Source organism: Callorhinchus milii, unplaced genomic scaffold (assembly GCF_018977255.1).
Source record: "Callorhinchus milii isolate IMCB2004 unplaced genomic scaffold, IMCB_Cmil_1.0 Scaffold4, whole genome shotgun sequence".
Classification (NCBI taxonomy): domain Eukaryota; kingdom Metazoa; phylum Chordata; class Chondrichthyes; order Chimaeriformes; family Callorhinchidae; genus Callorhinchus; species Callorhinchus milii.
In genome coordinates, this window is record NW_024704745.1 from 35519097 (window position 1) to 35531507 (window position 12411).

The window sequence follows — 12411 nt, forward strand, 5'->3', positions numbered from 1 at the left end:
AGATTCAATATTGCACTCTTACAGCAGTTTATCACCTCTCTGGGGAGGTGGTCAGAAACAAAGACAATGATGCACACCAGCTAAATGGAGGCAATCTCAGCCCTGTCTATCTCACTGAGATTCAGATATCTTACCACACCAATTTCCTGATGACACTGTATTACGTCGGCATTCCCCACAACAGGGAAGGTGATGGGGGGCACGAGGCCCACCTTGTAACTGCGCCCTGCAAAGGGCGTCAGAACCCCGAGGCCTTGGTCCCTCCATCAAAGTGGAGTGCGCTGAGGCAACCACCCCACCCCCTGCATCCCCCAGCCACAAGGGGCCGGGTCTGTGGCGTCCAAAACGGGAAAAAAACAGTTGCATTTTTCTTTGTCACAGGAATTGTTTCTTTGAGATGAAAGAACCAGAGAAGAGATGAGGAGACTTTTTTTTACACACAGAGAGTTGTTATGGTCTGGAATGCACTGCCTGGAAGGGCGGTAGAAACAACATTCAAAAGGGAATTGGACACTCGAGCGCAGATGGCAGAAATCCAGCCTCAATCCAGGCTTGAGCACCTCCACATCTACCACCTCTCCCTTTCACAGGCCAAAACTGACCTTTACTCCAAAGTCATCCTGGAGGCAAACAACATTCCAAAGATGCTGTTTTCCCCCGTCCATCACCTCCTCCGTGCATCCTCTCAAGCCCCCTCTATCCTCACATCAAACATCAAATGCGAAGAGGTTCTAGACTTCTTCGGCTCAAAGATTGAAAACATCCACTTAGCTGCATTGTCCCGCCCTACCCATGTCCCCTTCCACCCCACCCAGATCATCCACATCATCTTCTCCCTCCGCCACGGCTCCTGCCACTCCCCCCTCCTTACACTCATTTGCCCCCATTTCTCCCTCTTCCCTCTCAACCACAATCACCCAGATGAAGTTCATCACCTGCTGCCTTGACCCCTTCCCTATCCAGCTGCTGGTCACCCAACTCCCCCTTCTCTCCCTACTGCTGGCTGATACGGTCAACCAGTCTCTCTCCTCGGGCTCTGTTCCAATCCTCATGAAAAACGTTGTTATCACACCCCTCCTTCAAAGAAAAACACCCTTGATCCTTCTAATCTCTCACACTACCGTCCCATCTCCAACCTACCCTTCCTTGTCAAAGTCCTGGAACGCATTGTTGCAGTCAACTTCAGTCACACATCTCCTCCACTCCCTCCTCGAGACCCTGCAGTCTGGTTTTCGCCCTGCCCACAGCACAGAGACAGCATTTGTCAAAGTCACAAATGACATCTTCTCTATCTGTGATCAGGTCTCCCTCTGCCTCCTCGTCCTCCTGGATCTCTCTGCTGCGTTCAACATAGTCGACTACACCATCCTCCTCCACCGCCTCTCCTCTCTCATCCACCTTAGTTGAACCGCACTCGGATGGTTCGAGTCCTACTTAACCAACTGCCTTCAATTCATCTTGGCAAATGCTTTCTCCTCCTGCCTCCACCCAGTCACCTGTGGGGTTACCCCTGGGCTCCATCCTTGGCCCTCTTCTTTTCCTTATCTATATGCTCCCTCGGGCGATGTTATCCGCAGACACGGGGTGAACTTCCACATGTATGCAGATGACACACTTTGCCTCCTCCAATACCAAGTCCAGGTCCGCCAATATTCTATCAGCTTGTCTGGCAGACATCAAGGACTGGATGAATGTAAACTTCCTTCAGCTGAATTTGGACAAGACAGAAGCAATACTCTTTGGCTCCTATCAACATCTTCACTCTTGTGAATCTAAACTCTTCAACCTTCCTGGGCTCTCCCTTAGACTCACCGAACCAGTGCACAATCTAGGTGTCCAGTTCGACCTTCAGCTGTCCTCTCTCCCGCACATCCGGTCCCTGACCAGGACTACCTTCTTTCAACTCCGCCACATTGCCCGCCTCTGACCGTACCTTACCCCAAATGCAGCCTAAACCCTCAAGCATGCATTTGTCACCTCCCGCCTGGATTACTACAACGCACTCCTCACCGGTCTCCCCAGCTCCACTTTTCAGCTCAAAAATCCAGCTCATTCAAAATCTGCCACTGGCATACTTACCTGGACTAAACTCCGTACCCACATCTCACCAGTTCTGGCCAGGCTCCACTAGCTCCCCATCATCAAACGGATCCACTTCAAGATCCTCACACTCTTCAAATCCATTCACTCCCTGGCACCTCCCTACCTCTCCGACCTCTTCATTCCCCAATCCACCACCCGGCGCCTCTGCTCGGGCCTGCTGCTCATCCCTTGCACCCTCTGACCCACCATCGGAGGTTGCACTTTCAGCCACTACACCCCGAAACTATGGAACAATATCCCTCAATCCCTCCGCCTTGCCCACTCTCTCCCTTTTTTCAAGTCCTGCCTGAAGACCTTTCTCTTTGACCATGCAGCCACCTTCCCACCCCACCTGGAGTCAGGCTCCATCACTGTTAAGCACTCCTGCAAGTTGTTGTTGTAGCCTATTGCATACACCTGTACAACAATCTATTGCACAGGTGCAAGCCAACCTTAAAAATGTGATAATTCAGATTTTGCGTCCAAAGTTTAAAATGCCTAAACCGACTATTACCATTAAACAAAGTAAACATAATAAAAACAAGTAATGTTAATGATAAAACATAAAAGCAAGAAATTTCCCCCAAAAAAAACTTTAAAAAAAAGAATTTCACGGGAATCTACTTGTAATTATTAGTTCGTCCAAGTCTTTCTTAAAGGTGTTAACACAGCATTATGTGACTTATCCGGGAGTGTTTTTAATGTCACCATTCCTCTAAATTCCAATTTATATCTGTGGCAAAAAAGGTCATTGTATTAGTCTATAAGTTTTTTTTACTAATATGCAGCAAATGGAGGAGGATTTCAAATATAAAGCAGGGAGTGAAAATTAATTTCATTGTTTCTGTCCCTCCCACCAAACCATTATAAAATTTTATCTTGGCTTGTATGAGAAAATGAAAATAATGTTTAACAACCACCATACGTATCCTGAAATATTACACCAAGGGGACAATAAGGCAAAAAATTATAGTAAGATGGTATCATTGGCTACTCTTACAAAATGCTGGGGCATTCAATTTTGTCCAGTCTGAAGTCTATCTTCTCTGTGCTACTTTATGTGCAATAATATCTTTTATTGCTAAAGGTTCTGCCATGATCTAATAAAATAGCCAAACAGCCTCAATGGGCTACGTCCCCCATTCCTTAGACCTCCAGATATTGCAGGAGCCTAGCTTCTCAATGAGGAGAATCATGGTAGTTTTCCAGAAAGTGACAAGATAATGATCCTAAAAGAAAGTGCAGTTTTTTTAAAAAAGTAAACGGTGATAGTGAGCAAACTACCAGTGGAGACAGTGGAACAAAGCGCTATAAAGGGTTTTAAAAAGGAATCGGACAAGTTGCTGAAAACAAGGATCCAGGGTTATTGAGATGATGTGATAGATGTGCTAAAGGAATCTTTTGGGATATTGGATGGTTAGGATAGATAACCCAATTGTCTGCAAAGGTGACTAAAACTAAGACATCTTTGCTTATTCTTATTTTACATTTTTCTGAAAGCTATTTTGATAATGAATGTGTATTTAAGCATGTAGGGCTTCCAAACAGAACTCCTGGGATGTAAACATCTTTGACTCACTGAATTCCACTTTAAAACTATGTTAAGTGCCACTTAACATAAATTGAGGGCCCTTGTGTTATTCTCATCAAATTATACTTACATCATATACTTAAGAAATGAAGGGCTCTAGTGTACTGCAAAGGTCATATAAAGGTCAACAGAGGAATTATAAGCAGATAACATCAGATAATTTAAAAATAATTAGTAAGGTGTTCTCCAGGCACATTAATGAAAGAATAGCTAAAGGAAAGTTATGCTTGACCAACCTCATTAAGTTCTTTGAAGAAGTAACAGATAAACCGGGAAATGCAGTGGATGTGATGTATATGGACTTTCAGAAGACCTTTGATAAGGTAAGAGACTTGTGCCTAAAAGCTAATTTTTGCCCTGACTAAAGAATTACTTCCTGGTATCTTCCAGAAAATATTCTTTGCAATCCTCAACCTGTACCCCTCATTCTAAAGGATTGTTTTGCGGAAATTTACTGTCTCTGTCACATTGAAAATCCAGTATACCTTTATCAGATCCCTTCTGAGATATCTGTTTTCAAGGCTAAACAGCCTTAGGTTATCTGATTCTTGCTCAAAGTTCATTCCTCCAACACCGGAGATCATTCTCGTTGCTCTCCTTTGCACTGCACTGAAGGCAGCCTCCTTTATGCCACAACAACCAGAATTGTACCTGGTATTTCAGAATATGCATGACGGAATTATTAAGAACCTGAGGAAGTGACTCACACACTTGTTTGAGCTGTGTTTTGGCAACTATTTGTTCAGTGTAAAACATTTCAAGTACAGTGTAAAACCTTTACTGAAGTGTTGACATTTTATGGAAAGTGGATCCATGGTTTACAGTGTGGCCTTTATTTGTCGCTGTGTTTTTATAACATTTTATGTTTGGAGTACTGGAGCAAAATGTATACCAAATGGACTCATGCCATTAGAAAATACTGAAGATCATACAAGAGGTTTCCATTTATAAAGAATCCTTTCAGCTTGGCAATAAAATTGGGTAATGAGAATACACACATTTACAGTATTTAGATGTGTCCTGTTTCAGTTTCCCAGGATGCTACGGAGTTGTCCCACAAGGTTACTATCATAGAGTATCCTTGGAGCTGAATTAACTCCAGGGTGATATGCTTGGCAAAGGTATGTAGAAATTGAGTCAATCATCTGTGATGGTTCCAGTAGTCTGGTGCCTGAACCAGTACTCCAGAGCAATGTTGATGACAGACCAGCAAGCCTGGCTCATCAGTACGACTTAGAGAGGCAGACCAGCCACATGGAGCAGGATTTTGTACCGCTCAGCTCATAAAGCTAAAGCCCTAACATGTAGGAGGATCCTAATGGGGTTTCAGCCTTCATTAGATACCTTTTAGCATGGTGATGAGATTCTGCATGCATTAGACACTGCTGTTCAAAAATAAATGTGACAGAAGGACATCCTGACAACTGACCCCAAACGACACCAGCACAAATCAAGCATCTAAGCTTATTTGAATTGGTTCTAACAGGGGTTTATCAGTAAGGAAGAACTTCTATTTTCAAAGCACTTTATGACATCCAAACAAACCAAAGCACTTTACAAGTAATTGAAGTGAAATGTAGTGATTGTCAGCAAATATTCTGAGCACAGTAAACAGCCATTCTGAAAAGAGTAATTTAACTGGTACAATCAAACTAAACATAAATACGAGTTTTTTCCCCACAAAGCAATGAGTAGGGGGAGGGGTTGGTAGAGAAACAACAAAATTCAAGTGAATTACTGAAGTCCAGATTTGTTAACAGTTCTGCAGCTAAATAAACTCCTAACAATATGAGCAAAGAAAACAAAAATTGGTTGAATGTTTCCAGGTGACATCAAATCTGAACATCAACTCTTCCCCACCACAAACTGCAGATCATTCAGATCTCTGTAGCTTGTGTCCTCTGCCATACTGAGCTCTGTGAACTAATCACCTCCATCCTCGCCCGACTCCACTGGCTCCCCATCCCTCAGAGAATCGAGTTTAAAATCCTCGTCTTCACTTTTAAAGCCCTCCATAGTCCTGCTCCTCCCTACCTCTGTAATCAATTAACACCATATCAACCTGTCTGCTCTCTCCACTCGGCAAACACTGGCCTGCTTCATGTTTCCCGCTATGCCCGCCCACATTGGCGGTCAGGCCTTCAGCTTTTCTTCTCCTACCATCTGGAACTTCATTCTGGAATCCCTCCATCTCGCCCCTTTCTTGCTTCCTTCCAGGCCCGTTTCAAGACCTTTCTCTTTTATCGTGCCTTCGGCTACCCTCCCATTCCCCTACCGTCCAAACACCCAGCTCAGATGCAAACCCTTAACTGTCCAGAGCCTTGGGATGTCCTTCTGATCTGAAAGGCATTATATAAATGTAATTTATTGCCATCAGCTACAAAGGGTTGCCTTAAACTGGCATTTTGTGTCAAATATTGTTCACACTAAAGATATTACTTTTGTATGTCTTTTTATTTTGGACAGATTTATGTGCTGAAATAAATGTTTCCTCAAAATTTGTCCTTATTGATTAGATGTCTTCATATTTTGTAGACGACACGACAGATGTCAATGTACGGCAATAGAAAAACAACAGTACATGGTCCAGATAAGTTATTCTTTCAATGTGAAACGGTTTTACTCAGTACATTAACTGCAGGCTTCTCGTTCTTCTGGTTACTGAGTGTCTTGCATTAAGTACAAGCGATACAGTTATACTGTATATCAGCATTGCAACCAGCACAATAGAGCCTCCTTTTGGTCTGATGCAGAACGACAAGCCCTCAGTTGCACACTATGATACCATGCATAAATAGTTAAATAGTTAAATTCACACCATCACACTAGACTGAAGAATACTTAGATTCATAGTGGGACTCATTCTAGGTAAAATTTGCATTGAATTCAAAATACCTGTCTTGTTCAGTAATTTTTCTGCCATCATTTTTTTAACTTGCAAATTCCATTTCAATTCAATATTTTTTTCAGAGTTATCAAAATAAACTTCACAAAAGAGCCTTGGTTGACTGAATTTATCCAAATGACCTGATATACTGGTCACCAGATAAAACACATACCTGATCCTATTAAAGCCTGCATCCAAGCATATCATTTCCATAATCTAAATCAAACTCCATAATACAGAAATCCTGATCCTGTACATTTCAATGTACTGTACATCATGCAATTCATACATAAAATATGACTCAATTGTCTAGATGTTATTGTTCTGCACAATGCAAGGGAGCATTCTAAGAAATCTGATCACTTCTGTGTAAATTACCCTTATGTTGAGCTCTGTTTGAAATTTGAATAAATTAATTGCACTGCAGTACAAAAAGGTATGTAAATTTGTATACAACAGTTGGTACACATTTTAAAATTGGATGTTATTTCACATTATTAATTGTGCTTGCTTCGCCATTAGTCAAATAGGATACATTTCCCTGGAAACTGAATGCAGCAACAGAGTATTTACTAACAAATTACTGTTTGCAGATACAGGGATCTTGTTAGTGAACATTATAAATTCAAACAGATTACAGTTTTACATGTTGAGTGAAATTCAAAATAGCAACAATACCTTAGCTTTCATAAAATGTTAGTAATTAGTATTCTGCATTCCAAATGTTGATTTTCTTTTACCCGAAAAGATTCCTAAATAAATTTGTGTTTGATTTTCCAGCTTTACTACACAAGTATCCAGAGGCAACATTTAGGGAGTGGGTTAAGGAAATCGATTACATTTCACTTCTACTTAGTTCTGTCAAATAGAAAACCTGCATATACACATATATCTACCAATAAATATTTATATACTATATGTCCATACACATAAACACACAAGAGTATTTTAATTTCACCTTCCAATGTTGCCCCTGCTTTCTAAACTTGCTGACTTGTGTGAGAGTGCTGATCAACGGGAACACTGCAGCTGAGCTCAATTGTATTCTCACACACTCTTCATGATGATCAGGATCAGGAATTCAAAATACTTTTCCTCTCTTTGCCCAGGGTGCTGGGACACCCAAACTTGTACTCCAGTTGAGATCAGTTAATGCAGCATTGTTAGGCATTCAAATCTGGGATTACACAGTCTACACAATAATAGTCTTTGCATTTGATATAGCGTATTATCACGTCTTCGAGACATCTCAAAGAGCTTCACGGAATATACTGTAAAGTGAACTGACTATATTTTGTGGGCAGCCAATTGCACACAGGTGTGTGCCACAAAGAGTCGTGGATTGAGTGACCAATTCATTATTATTTTCATATTTTTATTGAAGGAATTATTACTCCTGGAAAAGCGATCCACCAATTGACTAACAACTGGATTCCTATTTATTGCGAGGTAAAAAATGTTTTACTGCTACATGGCTTGATTTTGCACAATGTAATGACTTGCTACAACAACTTGAACTTATTGCACACTTTTGAAGTCCTTTACCAAGTGAACTATTTGATAAGTCAGGAAACCCTACGTTAAACACTGCAGAATTCTCAGAAGCATTTCTCATAATGATTCAGGCTTGAAAAACAGAATAGCACCTTTGAACAAAGAAGTGGCACACTCTAGAAAAGGAAACAAAAACACTGCTGGATCTTAGTAAATCTGTTAATTAAATGCTGATAATTAAAGCTGGTGATAAATGATCAGCTTCTCATTTGCCACTAGGATGCCAGTACCTCACAGGCATAATTATACAGCACGGATTAGCACAACGAATCACAGTGGTTATCAGAACTGATTAAATACTCTTTCTTTATATTTTATTTTACTTTAATTACACAGGACCATTGTATGCAGAAAGGTTGAAAAGTGTTCAAAATCATGGAAAAAATGTTGAATAGCAGCTAAATACTAGTCTGCTGTGAGTGGGGACATAACTCAAAAGGAAACATTTGCAGCTCCAACAAGTGTGAACATTTTCTTATCAAATGCAATATTATTTTAGGCAAGATGCTTAGTGTTATGGACCTAAAGTAAATATTGTACAACAAGTAAGGTATGCAAAGGTATGTGGCAAGCTTAAATGAAATCAATAACAAACTACATCGTACCCTGTAACCATCTCAAAACTAAAATTAAATTGGCATCCCCACTTTTAAATCAGCCTGAGTATACAATGAACACTTGTTAGATAATTTTCAATACAGTCCTTGAAATTGACAAACACTGCTGTAAATATTAATTGTTTACTCTTAATACTCTATCCATTTTTCCCCTTAAGGCCAGTTCCTTACTTGGAATGCTTACAACAACACGTCTAAAAGAATCACAGTGGTAATATTTTCAGTACTGTTTCAATAGATGGAAAATGAAACCCAAAGGAAGAGGAAAGAACATTTAGAAAGATAACAATAATAATTCTGGCAATTGGCGTAGTGCCTTTCACATCGGGAGGATGGTTTAAAGCATTCCACAGGATTTACTGGGAAATTTAGTGACCGTGTAACGCGGCAGCCAATTTGTGCAAGGAATGTCCCACAAGTGAATGAGTAAGGGAATGGGGACTGTTTGGCTAAGATATAAAAGCAGTGAATACTATGTAACTTTAAGAACATTTATACCACGATAACTGGAAATTTCTACAGGGCTACAGAGGAATTCTCTATTCATTTATGTCTAATGACAACACTGGGATCTGATGAGAAAGAAATTGCAAAATGATGTATTAAGAGATCTTATCTGTTTTATCACTTTATTGCACCAATTTAGTAAGGGACATAACAGCTGCATGATATAAAGGCACATAAGTTGACATGATCTTATTAACTGAGTTTGCAATTACATATATTGGCATTTTATACACACATGTAATTCTTGAATTGCATTTTGATTTTATATAAATATTGTATAAACACAATCAAATCACAAATAGTTACTGATCGGAAATCTGAGGCCCAACAGCGTTTATATTTGTAATATATTTATAATATGTTTTCTATAATAAACGCAGTCACTACACTTTACAGTATCCTGTGAAACACTTTGAGACGCCCTCCCGATTTGACAGGCGCGATATCAAATAGAAGGATCACTATTATTATTATGATCAGGAAACCAAGCTCTCACCTGAGATCAGATCCTTATCTCATCCTGACATTGTTGAGACTACCTGTACGGTAGGGTGAGAATTTAAACTGCTACCCCAAAATATTTCAGCAACATAAAGTACAACTCTAAGATCTAAATCACTTTGTTTCTTAAGACGTCTGCACAGAGTAGACTGGAAATCCCAAGTGTACCATAACGCTTGTAGAATCTATCCTGAATCATTCTATCTTAAATAATTACATTATTCAGTCTTGGTTAAACAAAAGCTGTATTTAGATCCCTCAGCTCTGATCTGTTGGGTCCATTCTAAATCAGCAGCTCCAACACTAGACATCAGCTGTTGATAATTGCAACCCTGTTGCATGGTTCTGACATGATGCCAGTCGTTTAGAATGATGTGTCCCAGTAAATTGTGAACTTTAAACACATAAAAAGACACTCATTACATAATTACTACTGCTGACCCATATTGGTTGGATTTTATATGCATGTAGTGGCCCAAATCCCTCATGCACAGTGGAGATTTCCCCTTCCCTCCCCCACACAGTTCACATTTAAGAATGATTTAACAAAGTACACCTCCTGCAATAATAATAATTTGAGTGAAGCCTCCTTCCACTTCGACCTCGAAGCTTGCAAAACCTTTTATGAGTATTTTAATTCTCGTAGCACGTTTAGCACTGACTGGAATACTGTGGGCAACGACACAGGAGCAAGTCTGGTGTTTGCCATCTCATAAACAATTTTGCTGAATCTGATTCAATAACCTGCAAATGAGAAAGCAGTTGAAACAGTTTAATAAATCCTTTATCTGGTGCTCAGTATGTGGGGACCTGCTGTTGGATGGGCACAATTTAACATGTGCGGATACATCAAAGCAGAAGGTGGTACCCTTTGCCCACAGTGCCACTCACAGGGAAGATGAGTTGGAAGGGCAACACTGCTGTTCAAAACTATAGAAAAACAAACCAGAAAGGTGCAAAACCAAATCCGAAAACTCCACTAACGTGTTGTTTGATTTTATTTCATTCTGCACCACTGCACATATTTGATTCCATCCCGAATGGAGTTTCATTGTTTTTTTCTTTTTCACTGTTATTATTATTAGTATTATTATTAGTATTGAGAAAGAAAAAAGAGCTGAATGTGTATCACGAACAGCAACGACCAGCTCTTAAGTTTCAGCACCAGTCAGTGAATCAGTCAGTCAGTCAGTCAGTCTGTCTGTCTGTCTGTCAATCAGTCTGTCTGTCTGTCAATCAGTCTGTCTGTCTGTGTCTGTCTGTCTGTCTGTCAATCAGTCTGTCTGTGTCTGTCTGTCTGTCAATCAGTCTGTCTGTGTCTGTCTGTCTGTCTGTCTGTCTGTCTGTCTGTCTGTCTGTCTGTTTGTCAATCAGTCTGTCTGTGTCTGTATCTGTCTGTCTGTCTGTCAATCAGTCTGTCTGTGTCTGTATCTGTCTGTCTGTCAATCAGTCTGTCTGTGTCTGTATCTGTCTGTTTGTCAATCAGTCTGTCTGTATCTGTCTGTCTGTCTGTCTGTCAATCAGTCTGTCTGTGTCTGTATCTGTCTGTCTGTCTGTCTGTCTGTGTCTGTGTCTGTCTGTCTGTCAGGATGTCAGTAAGTTGGTCCCACGATCGCCTTGTCTATGGCCAACACAGAGTGAGTGAGTGAGTGAGTGAGTCCTTACCCGAGATCTCCTGGTACGGGATGTTGCTGAGGCTGAATCCTTTGGCACTGTACGCCTGTCTGACCTCAGAGCAGGTCCGAGCTTTCACATCAGCCACTCCCGAGCCCCGGGTGGCGGTCAAAGCCCACAGCACCGCCGAGAGAGCAGCCATCCAGGACATGGTGCTGTGTGCAGATGTGGTTCGGTGTCTGTGTTGAGTGCGAGAGCGAATCCACTTGGTTTGGTTTGGCCCCTGAGCCCCAAACCCCCCGCACAACTCCCCTTAAAGTCCTGTCAAACACTGCTGAGGAGGGGAGGGGGGAGGGGAGGGGATCTCTCCAGGTGACGATCGGCGATTCCACTTTATTTCCCCCCCGGGTGGTGGATCGGGAGAAAAATAAACGTATGCACCTCTGGGCAAACAGAGATCTGGGAACGGCTCTAATCCCCCCCTTCCCCTGGAAAACACACAGGGAACCGTCTCTCCTCCTCGCCGCTGCAGCCCGAGTGTTGCAGAGCTTATGGATCCTCTGTGTGTGTGTGTGTGATCTGTGAAGTTCACTCGGACAGACTGACACACAGAGAGAGAGAGAGAGAGAGAGAGCTCAGAGTAGGAGAGTCTGGAATAATAAAAACCCTCCGCCTCTGGATGCTCTCGGATCACAGGAACAGAGTCTGCAGCAAAGCCTGGACTGGAGTCCCGAGAATAAACTAACACCAAAGGTTTTAAAGCTTCAGCAGAATGTCGCCCTCCTCTCAGTCAAAGGGGCAGGAACCCATCCCCACCCCCATCCCCATCTCATTGCCCTTCGTACACCACCGTCAAGCAACTCTGTTTTGATGATGCTATAACATGCATTTAATAGGTGTTTTTTGCGATGGAAAAAAAAAGGGTTGACTGACTGATTCGTCCAGATGTAAGATACCGTTTCCAAACTTTGAGATGTGTTGCAAAGGAAGATTTAGTCGCAGGGAAAGGAGGCGATGGTGACTGGGGAAAGGCAGTATATGGAACAGCTGAGGGCAGA

At 41.6% G+C, this 12411-nt stretch overlaps 1 protein-coding gene across 1 annotated transcript in view; it reads right to left on the minus strand.

Moving 5' to 3' along the window:
* Nucleotides 1-11661, minus strand: part of LOC103176936 (glypican-6-like) — a 90584-nt gene extending 78923 nt beyond the window's left edge. Inside the window, exon 1 of the mRNA XM_007890819.1 lies at nt 11405-11661. Within this exon, the coding sequence (XP_007889010.1) occupies nt 11405-11564 (160 nt within the window). The 5' untranslated portion in view covers nt 11565-11661. The remainder of the gene's footprint in view (nt 1-11404) is intronic.
* Between the last annotated feature and the right edge of the window lie 750 nt (nt 11662-12411).